Source organism: Crotalus tigris, unplaced genomic scaffold (assembly GCF_016545835.1).
Source record: "Crotalus tigris isolate CLP2741 ecotype Arizona unplaced genomic scaffold, ASM1654583v1 scf7180000017536.10889498, whole genome shotgun sequence".
Taxonomy (NCBI): domain Eukaryota; kingdom Metazoa; phylum Chordata; class Lepidosauria; order Squamata; family Viperidae; genus Crotalus; species Crotalus tigris.
The window spans coordinates 2,226,723-2,240,987 of record NW_024096460.1 but is presented as its reverse complement, the minus strand read 5'-3'; the positions used below and the strand labels follow the sequence as shown (position 1 = coordinate 2,240,987).

Here is a 14,265-nt window from a genome sequence, read left to right as displayed (position 1 = left end):
AGCCAAGCCAGTTCCGGCCCTGAGCCGCCCCCCCAGCACCACCGCCCACCCTGCGCATCCCCGTAGAGCCAGCCCCACGGCTCGCAAAGGCAAAGCACCAGCTGCTCCGGCTCTGCAGCTGTCCCCCCAGCACCACTGCCCACCCTGCACATCCCCGTAGAGCTGGCCCCGCGGCTTGCAAAGCACCAGCTGCACTGGCTCCAGCCCTGCAGCCACCCCCAGCACCACCGCCTACTCTGTGCATCCCCGTGTAGAACCAAACAGGGAAGATCAAGAGAAACTTACCGTTCCAGTCTCCTCCAGCTATCTGCAGAACTAAGTAAGAGATGGTGTAGTTGGGTAGCAGTGAGGGGTGCAAAGTTCCTGCAACTTGACATGCAAAGTTTGCCACCTGGGTGTTTTGGCGCGCTCAGCAGCAATTCTCATTGGCTTTCGAAAGCCAATAGGGGGAGTAGCACAGCTCAGGCAAAAGTTGGGAAAAGAATCAAAAAAAGATTCTGGAACGCCTTCTGAGCGTTCTATGAGGAAAAAAAAGTCCTGCAGGTAAGTCTTCAAATATAGAAAAAGAGGACATTTAGGAGGACATTTCAAGGGAGGACAGAACTCCCAAAAGGAGGACTGTCCTCCCAAAAGGAGGACAGTTTATGGAAAAGGAGGACATTTAGGAGGACACTTTTTGAGGGAGGATAGAACTCAAAAAAGGAGAACTGTCCTCCCAAAAGGAGGACGGTTGGTCACCTTACTGATATACCAGAATGTAAAATAAAATCAAGGGAAGAGTTGGTGGCAGCACAGGATACACATGTCAATGGTTTTCTTATGTACAGTATTAGAAAGATTTGAAGTAGGTAATTTCCCCCCGATATTTAACTGTGTAAGATTGAATTTGAAACAGAACTGTGTATAGATGATGAATGTGTTATTGCCAAAATGTATACATTTTTACTGAAATTTAAAACAGAAGAACAAGTATGAAAAATGGATATTTTTTTCTTATACAAATGGAAAAGTGGAAAAATATATGGTTGTAAGAACTGAAATATACAGTTATATTTTTAAAGAGAATTTTTATAAAATGATGTATTGGTGATATATATCACTAAAAATTGTCTAGAATATATAAGGTACTTCAAATTTATGCTGGAAATGTAATCAACAAGAGATGACATTTTATCATGCTGTGTGGAAACAAAAAAACGTAAAATATAGATGATTTTAACCCTGATCAAGAAACAGTTGAAATAAAATCACGGAACTTTCATTTTATATATGATAACTGCAGCGAGATCATTATTTGCACAAGGTGGAAAGATTCAATTATAGATACAATATAGGAACGGATGATGAAGATAGCCAACTTGACAGCTTTGTTAAAGAAAATATATTGCCTAAGCTTAAAACTGAGTGTTTTTATTATTGATTTTTTACAGGAAACAGGAAAAAAAGAAGGTATGATATATGATTCTGATGATTAAAAGAAATAGATTATAGAAAAATGTAAGTAATTATATAATCATAAAAAAGAAGTTAATTTACATTTTTACCTATAACTATTATAAAAGAAAACTGGAAATAATTTATTTGGATTTTCTCTTTTTTCTGCATTTTTGGCTGTGTCTTTTTCTTATCTCCATATTTCCCTCTCTGTACGCTAAATGTTAGTTCTTGTTACAGTTGTTTTAGTTTTTGTCTTATTTCTTTAAAACACACTATATGCTATTATTATAGTTTTTCTATCCTATATATACTGTGCTTGAAATGTTTATTACTTTCAAATTATAGCTAAATGTTCAACAAACTATCATATGATAAAAACAGCTGGAAACTGAAATGTTCCTGTGTTCAAAAGATTTGCATAAGAATGCAGTTCATAATTACAGTACCATTCCATGAACTGATTTTTTTAAAAAGTACTAACTAAAATGCACTTTTCTATATTTCCTTTCTGAACCTGCTGTTCTGCAAATATATCGTGACTATCAACTGAGAGACATCTGGAGATCCACAGGTTGTTTTAGTATTAGATCCACTGGTTATTTTATTATATTTAGATACCACCATACTAAAAAAATAAATTCCCAGTAGTTTATATCAAAAACATAAATTCTAAAAAAAGAACCAAAGTACCAATCTACCACTGTGTAGTAGGTGCTATGGTGACTGATTTACGTCCTAAATACTCTTTGGCAGGGCTTTTTTTCTTATAGAAACGACCAGAACGGAGTTCCGGGACCTTTTTTGGATGGAACCTTGTAGGATAGGCAAGGCAAGTTGTATGTGTGAGTTCCGGCACCTTTTTTTTTTTTTTTTTTTAGAAAAAAAACACTGCTCTTTGGAAATTTTGAACATTTTAGACAATATCCAAAGAAGATCTACATTAAACAAGAAATTTAAAAATTTCACCAAACAGCTTTTGACATATAACCTAACATGATGGCAAAGATAAATATTTATTACCCTATGTCTTGAATTGCTATGAAATTCATTGGGAAATCAACTTTAAACTGAAAGACCCACCTTTTAAAGATAGAAGTATACTACAACCATTGAATCCAGTGTTCTCCTTGTTACCTTCTAGATATGTTGAATTATAATCTACTAAAAATGTTCCAATCCCATAAACAGTAAAACAATCTCTGTCAGTGAAGCTCTATTCCTTATGGAATGAAATGTTTATCAATATATTTCCATCCTACATTTCTATACATAGGATTCTCAGAACAACTACCAAGCAAACCAAAACAATAAAATGAAATTAAATATGGGGGGGGAACAGTTCAAACCATATAATTCAGATTAAAAAGATCAGGCGAGGAGTAAATAATGATTCTTTTCCTGAAAGTGGAAAAATGACTGCTCAGTACATTCTAAACAACTTGGCATAGAAATCCTATGAACATTTGTCATCAGTATAATTTTGTATAAATGGAATAATAGAACAAGATAAAGTGTACCCATTCATTACTACATATATCAAGTTCTGCTCCACGCACTCCTGGTAATCCTCCTTTGTAATGATTGCACTAATACTATATGCATAAAAAAATTATATCCAAGACTCCAACCTCAGAGCCCAGAAATCTTGCATAAATAAATTAATGCAAAAGAGAATCAAAGAAACGTGTAATCTCTGAAGATGGTTTGACAAGTCACAGGATCTAAATTCATAATCGGTATAGCCAACAACAAGAGCCAATTCAGACACTGCATTTTCATTACACAGCCCCGTATGTCTTCTGGAAAGAAAAACATGAAATGTCCTCACATGGCAAAACACGTGAAGAATGTCTCAAGCATAAGGATTATCAAAACAGCATGTTTTTAGAAATCATAATATACAGGAAAAAATATCCTGGGTGAATTGTTTTTGAAGTTTTATTACAACAGATAACATAAACCATGAGTCTATAACCAAAACCCCTTAGCTTATAAGCTTCACTTCACACATTGTCTAGCACAGGTTTTTCAAACTGTATTCTAGGGAATCCTAAGGATCTACAGGACGGACGGAAGGAAGGAAGGAAGGAAGGAAGGAAGGAAGGAAGGAAGGAAGGAAGGAAGGAAAGATACTGCATCCAGTTTTGGTTGGCACGATGAAAAAAAGATGTTGAGACTCTAGAAAGAGTGCAGAGAAGAGCAACAAAGATGATTAGGGAACTGGAGGCTAAAACATATAAAGAACGGTTGCAGGAATTGGATATGTCTAGTTTAATGAAGAAAAAAGGACTAGGGGTGACATGATAGCAGTGTTCCAATATCTCTGGGGTTGCCATAAAGAAGAGGAGTCAAGCTATTCTCCAAAACACCTAAAGGCAGGACAAGAAGCAATGGATGGAAACTAATCAAGGAGAGAAGCAACCTAAACTAAGAAGAAATGTCCTGACAATTAGAATAATTAATCAGTGGAACAACCTGCCTCCAGAAGTTGTGAATGCTCCAACACTGGAAGTTTTTAAGAAGAGACTGGACAACCATTTGTCTGAAATGGTATAGAGTTTCCTGCCTAAGCAGTGGGTTGGACTAGAAAAGAATTCCCCAACCTTTTGAGCACCAGGGACTGGTTCCATAGAGAGAGGTTTTTCTGTGGACTGGAGGGGACATGGTTTCGTGTGCTGCCTGCATCCCGCAATGGGGCTTTGCTTGCTTGAGCAGACCAGTTTCTTTGTTATTCTGTTTTAGGAAGGAAGGAAGGAAGGAAGGAAGGAAGGAAGGAAGGAAGGAAGGAAGGAAGGAAGGAAGGAAGGAAATAAATCACTTGAATACAGCCAATTTTCTACCATTAAAACATTGCTATAAGATTGGGGGGGGGGGGACCGGGAATTTTTTTTTTTTTAAAAAAAGCAGATTCTGCAATCTGAAAAAAGAATGAAAAATCTTGATCTAGTAATCAGATAAAAAAAATAAAATAAAAATTCTGTATGAGGATCACCCAGTTACTTAAATTATCCTTACATATTAAAGACATGCATTGTTTTCTTTACATTTTTATATAAATATAAAGAAAACAATATTTAAATTCTCAACCATATAACAGTCATCTTTTTTTCCCACATAGAAACATAAAACTTATACATTACATACCGGTAATAAGGTTTGGAAGTTTTTCTCAAGCCATAAGATACCTAATAATGTTCTGCCACAAGGTGGCTCCTCACAGATGTTCTGTGACCACTTTTCTCAGCATTCAATCAGCAACTAGATTTCCTTGCTTAAAAATACTAAATGGTCTGATTTTAGAGATCCATTAGGGCTGAGATGAGACTTATTTATTTTTAATCCTCAATTCAAGTATATAGAAACATTGGACTGAAAGCTTTAATCAATATGTAAGGATGCGTGGAAGATGGAGATCTTGTAGGAAACAATTATCAAATTCTCTTCTCAAGTAAAGCAAATTGTTCTCATACCTTTCTCCCATGGCATATGACCTCACCTTTTTTTGTTTTTATACCCAAGAATTAATTTTATAAGTATCGTCTGGGTTATTACATAATGACTATGTTCACTGGATGATCAATTACTTTATTAGATAGGGTCCTTCTGAGACACAGCCACATAAAACATCAGAAGCGGTTTTCTCGAATTTATATAAGTTGAATGTGTATTAATTCTACTACTACTTCAGTAACACTTAAAAGGCTTTCTGAGGCAGCCTTCTATCACACCTTTCTTATTCACTTGAGGCAAATTAGATCTGAGAATCTTCAGCTGAATGACCATTAGCGTGTATTTTTAAATAGATAGGTGATATTTTTTTTTAAAAAAACTGTGCCAAGGAAAGATAAAAGGGGGGAGGCTGACTTTAAGTACCCCACCCACCACTTGATTAAAGGACATAGTGGATATCGCAGAAGGGGAAACAAATGCCTCAAAAGGACAGCTTTCCTGGAAGCAGATGCAATTGCTCATCCCAGCCAGCCCCCTCCTCCCCCTCCCCAATTTCCTAGCATTTGCTAACCGAAGACATCCAAGCACAGCCACAAGAGATTATAGGAACCTGTGATGCCAGCTAGGAGATTTTTCTTTTTCATTCATCAAATGCAGTGAATGGAAAGGCTCCCTCCAAATACTGCAAGCTGCGCGCTCAGGAGCTAAGCTTTTCAGAGGTAGCGACCTTTCAGCAAAGCCCCATATCCTCCTCGGAGAGGTTCAGGAAGAGCCGGGGAAAGCAAGGAAGGAAACAGAAGATATCCAGTCATTGAAGCAAAGAAACCCTTTTCTTCACCCAGGCGACCAAAGGTTGTAAAAACCGATTCAGAATCGCTCGTGACACGGATGGAAGTTCGGAATGGCCATAATTCCGCTAATCACTCAGGGCTGACAGCAAGATCGCAGCTCCCCTCTCCCCGCTCCAAGTACGCCCCATACATGTTCGATTTTGCAAATATGCACACACAGCACCAAACTCCAGGATCTTATGCAAAAACAGATTTCCCCATCCTTTAACTGGTGGCTTTATCGTACAGCTGCGGGCGGCGGGGGGGGGGGAGGAGGACGGGGTGGTGGTGGTTAGGTTTTTCATATGCAGTTTGCAAGGTACGGTAATTGCCTTCCGCCCTCGCTACATTTGAATCGCGCTCTCTCTCTCCCCTTCTTTTCCGCCAGGTTCAATGACGTGTTTATGACATTGGTTTAAAAGCGAAAGACCCCCTCCAAAGCTCTGGGCTTTTGGCACACACACACACACCCCTCGTGCCATTTGAGGCGATCCCGATCGGGTGCCCGAACTACTTTGGTCGGATTTGCAAAGACGTGCTGCCCGTGGAAGCGAGCCTTCGCCGCTGACCTTTTCCAAACAATACATGGCGAAACCCCGCACATTTGAGAGGCGAGGCGGGAGGAGGGAAAGAGACCGAGAGTTGGGCTGGTGTTGCAACTGCATCTTGAAAAGAACCACTTCTCCCAGCCCGGTTTAAGCGAACGCGTGCTCCGCTTCTCTCAAAAGCCCAGGGCTGGAAGCGCCGCGTTCTCCCCCAAAGCTCGGATCCAGAGGAGGTTAAACCACGACACGCTCAAGTACCGGAGGATGCCTCCTTCTCTTCACCATCACCTTCCCGCCTCCGCCGCTTGGCATTGCTCCGCACAGGTCTAAATGCGACAGGCAGGGGGGAGGAAAGCGAGGGAGATGCTTCGCGCCGAGCGACCTTACCTTCTCTGGCTTTGAGCAAAACCGTGTTGGCCACTATATTCTCCAGCTCCATTGACAAGCTCGGTCAGGACGCCGCAGCGGAGGATGGGGAGCTTCAGGAGGCACTCGGGCTTAGTGTCTTGACTACGGCAGCGCAGCAGCAATCCCCTTGCCTTTAGTGCATTCTTGCGCTGCTTTCTCTGGCTTCCTCCGTCGAGGTCCTTCCTTGAGAAAGAACCACCGCTGGCTGGCTGGCTGGCTGGCTTGCCCGCCTGCTTCCTCCCTCTCTTTCCTCCAGCCCGAAACTCTTTCGACCCTTCGCTTACGCGGACCTCGCTTACTCCATTCTCGGCGCCTACATGTAAAAAGCAAAAAAGGAAAAGCCCACCCTCTCACCCCTCCTCTGCTGGGAAGGTTTTCAGATGGGCGGGCTTCTCTCCCTCCCTCCGCGGGGGTGTGGTACTATGAAGCGGGTTCCGCAGCATTGCGCAGGCGCCATGCTCAACAGCTGGCTCGTTCCTCAGAGCGCTGGGCTGAGCGTGTCGGGAGACGTAGTTTTTTTTTGGGGGGGGGGGGAAGCTGGGTGTGTGTGTGTGAGGCGAGGGGCTTACCGCCAGCATCCGTTCCTTGCATGGGACATGCAGACGGTCGGGCGGTGAGCACTTGGATGCCGATCAGGCTTTCTGATGCTCTCCTGGGGTAGAGTATAAAGGGAAGCGGAAATAAGTCTGGAGTGTTGTTTTTTTTTAATTATAATTCTTACGGTTGAACGGAGGAAAGACCATCATGATTCATAAATCCGTTCCAAGCCTATCAATCTGCTGCTTTGGTTTAATGAAATAAACTACTCATGAAAACATTTTGACAGTTCCTCAAATGCTGTTATGTTTCTATGTGCACAAGTTTCTGTTAAGCGAGCAACGAAAATAAATTACATGGAAGCCAAATGAAGTAGGCAGAATGCCTGTGAATCGTTTTAGCATCCTGAGCTCTACTATGGTTTTAGAAAAATAGGACTTGTTGATCTACAAGCTTAGTCTATATGGCTACATTTTTTAATTGGTTAAATTTATACTCTGCTGCATTCAAACAACACTGGGTGCATAGAATATAACAGTTAAAATGTCCAGGTTATGATTTAAACAAATAATGGCATCAGAAAACCTCAATGAAAGCAACGAACAAGGAAAAAACCCAAGATGGCCTAATGCCTTCTGCAAAAATTCCATTTTCAGTCATTTTCCCCAAAACCATCCCAAGAGCATTAGTCTGTTTCGGAAAAGCAGTACATTTTAATTTAACCCCTCTGGCTTCCAGAGAGATGGGAGACCACAAAAAGTTTGCTCTTTCCAGTGACCTGGGTTGATTCTGGCTGGAGCAGGCATTCCTGCAAGTGCCCAGGTGCTAAGTCATGGTGAATTTTTAGGTCAAACCAACACGTTATTTTATAACCAGGTACCAACTGGCAACCAATGAAGGGCCACAAAATCAGCGTTACATGCTTCCAATATCAAGAGCCAATAAATAGGCAAGTTATAATATCCTCGACTAGTTGCAATTTCTGAATTTTATAAGCATCATGTAAAGCATACTGCAGTAATCCAATCAGGAGGTAATGAAAACATGAGTTACTGTACCTAGCTAGATCTTCTTGAACCAGATAGGACAACCAGCCCAACAATAACACAGAACAACCAAACCAAAGTTCATTTATTTACTTATACCATACAGAAATAATTTTGTTAAGCTAAAGCTATACTACTCCAACCCTAACAGTTATTCTTTGGCAGATTCTAGGAGTGGCTATCCTAAATCTCTTTCCCTGACCCAGCTCCAGCCTGTGTTATCTCTTGTCTTGCCTGATTCCTTGGAATGTGTCCTCCTTCCTGGAAACCATTCTTTTCGGTAATCTACCACAGACACCCCTTCATAGATAAAATCCATCACATATAAGCCCAGAAGGACCCCCCCCCATTTCAAAATTGTTTCTTTGGGGCAGGGGTAGGCAACCTTGGCTCTTTTATGACTTGTGGACTTCAACTCCCAGAATTCCTGAGCCTGCATAAAAGAGCCAAGGTTGACTACCCCTGATGTACAGTATTGGAACATGAATTCCCTCCTAGTTGGATTCAGCTTCAATAACTTCTCTTCCATCCAGACTTTTCCATCTAGACCAAGCACTTACAGGCATGAATAGGCTCTCCCTTATGGTTAAGTTAGCTAATATCAGCATCCCAAACTGCTGGATGATCTTACCCAGCAGTTTCATATAGACATTAAAAAACAGAAATTAGGAGCAAGTCCTGTGGCACCTCAAATGTCCATTGGATTAACCTCTCATGTCCAGTCACAACTGCCTAAAACCATTTATGGAGAAAGGAGCAGAACCACTCCAAACAGGGTCTTCATTCCAAAACCCATATGTGGTTCAGTAAATTATCATTGCTGATGGTATCAAAAGTCATTGAGAGATCCAAAAGGATGAAGAGCAATGCCCAACTCTGATCCAGATCCCAGCCCACGCTCTCCAAGGGACTGACTAATGGTTCCATTGTCCACAACTGGGTCTGAACCCTGCCTGAAAAGGGTCCAAATTAACCTTCTTCTTCTGGAGCACTGTGAAGTTTGTCTGCCATAATTATCTTAATAACCTTCCCTAAAATGGTTGGAGGCCAAATGATAGTTATCCAACTCTCTTGCAATGGTCTCTCCTGCAATGGTCTCTTCAAAAATGGATGAAGGTCAGTGAGCTCAGGATGACAAAACTGGCAGAGTGGTAGGATGAACAGATTGTAGGCAGCAAGATTGGCAAGACTAGCAGAAGCAGGAGAGCGCAAGGAAGCCAAAACAGAGATATTAAAGTGGGGAGATAGGTGGTTGTGGGGTAGTTAAAGAGGAGACAGCTATTTTATCTTACTGAGCTCAGGGTTCAGAGGAACCAAGCTAGGAGTGACTTGGATCAGGGTGGATGCTTGCCTAACAACTGGTGGGATTCAGCTGGCATTGCTCTTATTAAGTAATGCAGTCAGATGACATCATGCTTTGTTTAAGGATAGAAATTGTGGTCACAATTAGTCATTACTTGAGGACTACCTGGACTTTCACTCCTGTTCTGCCTCGGATGACATTCCAAATGGATGCTTTGTTTATCCTAGGTTTTCATGATACAGTGAAGCAAACTAGCTATATAGGATGGGTTCACCCAAATACGTTAGACTAAAACCAATTTGTGTTGTGTGAACATAGCAACAGGTGTTATGTCAAAAAAGGATGTAAAGCAAAGACGCCTGCTGACGTCATGCAATTTTCTTTGAAACATGAGAGGAGGATTTGTCATTTTTTTTTTCTTCAGTCTAATTTAACATTCTGATTGTCTCCAGAGGTCTCACATTCAAGTACTGTCCTGCTCTGATCTTGCTTCCTTTTTGACCCTGGGTGACATTAACCAGTCACTACTATTTGTTGAGGCAAAAGGATTTATCTGGTAGTAAAATACTTTTAATTATATGTGTTCAGTTTGATAGCTAGGAATCTACTTTCCCTAATTAATATAACAACTAAAACTTCCAAGTAAATATGACTAATCATTCAGAAGTTATGGATATTTGGAAATATTACTACTTATAAGTAGTATTTGAATAATGGATTGAATTATAGAATGGCGAGACATGAAGCTGTTATTACTCAGGTATTAGGAATATTCTACTATGTAGCATGAAATGAAAATATATGATATCACGTCACAGCTATTATGAGGCCTAATATAATTTCCAACGCATCAAAATCTTTAATTATATTTATTGAATATATATGTCACACATCTCCTGTAGAAATTCAAGTTAATCCTGCTTCCATAAAACAAAGATAGGTATGAGATTGTTTGGGTTGAAAAATAGTAGTTGACCTAAAGTAACCTAATTAGCTAATGGGTGAGTTTGCATAAAACAATGAACCAAAGGCTACTCAACCATATTTTAGTCAATTGACTCATGCTTCAGTATATCTGGCAATCCCAGAAAATTGGATTAACTGAATAAATTGTTAACTGCCAGTTAGCAATGACAGTTTTTCAAAATTCTAAACGTGCCCATGACCTAAAAAATTAGGTATCTATGATTCTATGGCATAAACATTTAGGATAATAGCCTATTTAACCAGATGCATGGAATATTGTTTCAAGAAGATATTTGTAGAAGAAGGGGCAGAGCCTGAGGGTGGCGTCAAGAGAGAACTCAGTCTAGTTTGTGTTCACAAATGTTCCAAGTCCAGCTCCCCTTTGAACCCTGTTGAATCTTATCTGGTGCCATTTTAGTGCTGACCATCAGTTGACTAGATTCTTGTGTATAAGCTTGAGCAATAAATCTTCTTAACATAAGAACCTGATTCTTTGTGCCTCACAATATTGAGGCAGAATAGCCAAAATATGGGTTAAACTTGTAAGAATAATCTGTTGTGAGACTATGGGTAAAGTTCTTCTCACTTGTAATCTGTGAAGAAATCCTGATTTTGCCTGAAACCTTCAAACCATCAATTGTTTAATAGTTAAGCTCACATATTTCCTAGTATATTGTGTGCATTTGGCTAATGGCTGCTATAATGAGTTTAGCTAATAAAAAAATCAATGTACTAAAAGGTAAAATTTCTCCCCCATTCTCCCAAATTTCTCTGTCATTGCACGTTATCGTTTTGTTGCTTTGTTTTCCTGGATAGATGAATAAAACTACAACACACCAGGCTCAGATATTTCTATTGTTATTTTTTTAAAAAAAAATGCTTGGAGGGCTAAGTGGGAACCAAGGCAGTCTAGAAAATGAAGATTAGGCCTAGGATTGTTTGCTATGTTTTGTAACATGCTACCATTCCGTGTGTAGGGTTTTTGTTTTGTTTTTAATGAAATGAAAAATTACTAAAATTGGATAGGGCATGGGAACAGACAGACAGGATGTCATTAGCTTGGTAGTGCCCATGGTGCTAGTTTGGCACCAGAGCCCATTCCTGAATATGTAAGAAGACTCTTTTTTTCCCCACAATATTTTTATAACATCTGGAGATTACCTGCCATATGGAGTGCCCATATAGAGTGCCATGGTGAAGAAAACAAAGACCTGTTTTTTTTCTAAACCATCTGAAGCTATACCTCTATTTTCAGAGGATGGAAAAGTTCTGATGGCTTATTTTTAAGATAAGTTCTGATTTCACTGAAATAAAGAGGTAATGCCATCTTAGTTGCTCCAGGAAAATATTCTGCAATCATTAGAAACTTAAAAATCACTTTCTGGTTTTATAGAAGAGGTTATGTTGTGTTTTAAGTATAAACTGAAACGGAACAGTGACTGATGCAATTATTCCTACTATTGGATCAAAAATGGGACAACTCACCATAGCCAAATCACCATGGTCATCTTGCTGCAGGACAATTTGGTGCGGGACATACAACAATTCAATTTAATTATTTAAAATCATTAAAAAATATTTTACTTTTTTCATTCACATTTCATTTTGTTTCTCCTTTGGCATCCTTTCTTTAATGATTCTATTCCGCCATTTCTTTGATATTGATGTAACTCTTGTTCCACAGCGAATTGTTCTGCGGCCAGTTGGCCATGGCGAGTTGAATGTGGCAATTTGTCCTAGACCTATTGGATTATCTACACTTTATCAGTGGTCATTTGGGAAGAGGATTTCCTTATGGCCTAATTCCACATACATTTTCAATAATTCTGGCATAAGCATGGAGTCTGCCAACTAATTAGGATGAATCATATGGAAAGCAGTTTTAAACTATTGCAAAGATCACATGGAAGCAATTTTCAGTGGCCTTTAACATAAGTGGAAGCTGCTGCAATATATGAATCAACCCTAGTTGTGTCCTCTTGCTAATCAATGCCTTGTTTTCTTGTAGTTGAATCTGTTTACTTGAACTATTATGAAATCTCATGAGAAATATGACTCCAATGCTTACAGTTTGGAAGCAAGCATATCAAGAACTTCTTTTAATTCTTGGAAAGATTAACAATCTCAGTTCAACCACAGTTGTGCTAGAAGTCCATTTAATTGACCAAGACAGTACCCTTGCTAGATCTTGAGTTGTACTGAAGTGCCATCTAGTGGCATTCCTGCATCAAATGATGAAGCAAGTCTGTGGCTAATCTCTGTGGCAAACATGTCGCTAATTGAATTAAAACAACAGTAATGTGATCTGCACAATCATTCAAGTTTAAAAAAAGGGAACCCAAGTGGCAAACTTATGCCATTCATATTTATTGAGCTGCAATTCTCATTAGACTTGGTCAACATGACTAGTGCTACGGGATTATGAGAGCTGTAATCCAAAACAATCCCCCCCCCCCAAAAGCATTAGGTAGTGTCTATCCCAGTGAAGAATGTATACAATCAATGTAATGTATCTCAGCAATGATTTCTTAGTCTTTCACATTTATCTATTTGAATTTCTAGCATAGACTGCCTCCCAGAAAGTATTTTATAGATTTATATTTATGGGCTGCCTTTCCAGACTATTCTACACCAAAGAAGCGTAAACAAAACAAAACATTCTAAATCGTGAAATAATTTTACTTCATTTGGCAAAAGTGTAAATAAAACAGAAGAAGGGTGGGAGAGAGAGAGAGAAAAGGACTGGCTTTTGTCCAAGTCATGAGGCGTATTTAGTTACAGTCTAGTGGAATGTGGCAGGAGACATGTAAATTGGACTATAAAAGACTTGAGGAGGTTTCAAGTTGCACATCTTCAAGGATTGCTTAGGAATTTAAAGAGAAAAGTAGCTGGATTCCTCACTTTTCAATGTATAAGTTGGTCAACATACAAGTCCTTGATAAGTTGGAAGTAGAAATAAACTTCTTTTATACGTCTGTGAAATGCATCAAATGGGCATTTATATCCACAAGATATGGCTCTTGTTATAATACTATTTAGGTTAATGGTGATTTGATTAAACCATATGATATTCAGAAAGGAACACGAGAGGGCTGTCCTGTCTCCTTTGTTGTTTATCTTTTGAATAGAAATATTAGACAAGATGAGAAGATAATGGGGTTAAAAATAAAAAATGAGACCTTTCATTGAGAGCTTTTGCAGACAATTTGGTTTTGGTCTTACAGGATTGAATTTCCTATGAGAAATCTGAAAGAGTGCATTAGCAGGTTTAAGATACAGACACTAAAGATGTTGATTAAAATATGACTGCACAAGACCAAGATGTCTGGATCTGAATAAATCTGGATATAGAATTGAGAAAAAGATTTAATATTGGGGTATGACTTCAACTAATATGAGCTGTATACTGAATATCAGAATAACTATGTTAAGGTATGGAATGAAATTTAAAAAGATATACGCTAAGCTGGAAAAAATTACAACTGTCATTGAAGGGAAGAACTTCCCTGGCCAAGATGAATGTCTTACCTAGGATCTTATGTTAATTTCAGACAATATTTTATTGATGACTGGCATACTATTTAAGCCAGTGATGGCGAATCTTTTAGAGACCGAGTGCCCAAACTGCAACCCAAAATCCACTTATGCATCGTTGGGTGCCAGGTGGGTGTGGCCCATTGGGTGGGTGTGGCTGCGGTGGTAACGGCAGACTGGACGGGACTAAAAAGTTCAATCAATCAATT

The 14,265-nt window shown here is 39.4% G+C and overlaps 1 protein-coding gene across 6 annotated transcripts in view; it reads right to left on the bottom strand.

The window, feature by feature from the left end:
* GRK5 (G protein-coupled receptor kinase 5) overlaps positions 1-14,265 on the bottom strand; it is a 192,902-nt gene that overhangs the window by 166,111 nt on the left and 12,526 nt on the right. For all 6 annotated transcript variants that reach the window (XR_005559577.1, XM_039364298.1, XM_039363505.1 and 3 more), the window contains 2 exons: positions 7,240-7,322; positions 6,650-6,983 (listed from right to left, as the gene is read on the bottom strand). Coding sequence is in view for 4 of the 6 variants with exons in the window: in XM_039364298.1 (XP_039220232.1) it covers positions 6,650-6,701 (52 nt within the window). In the remaining 2 variants the exon portion in view is untranslated. The remainder of the gene's footprint in view (positions 1-6,649; positions 6,984-7,239; positions 7,323-14,265) is intronic.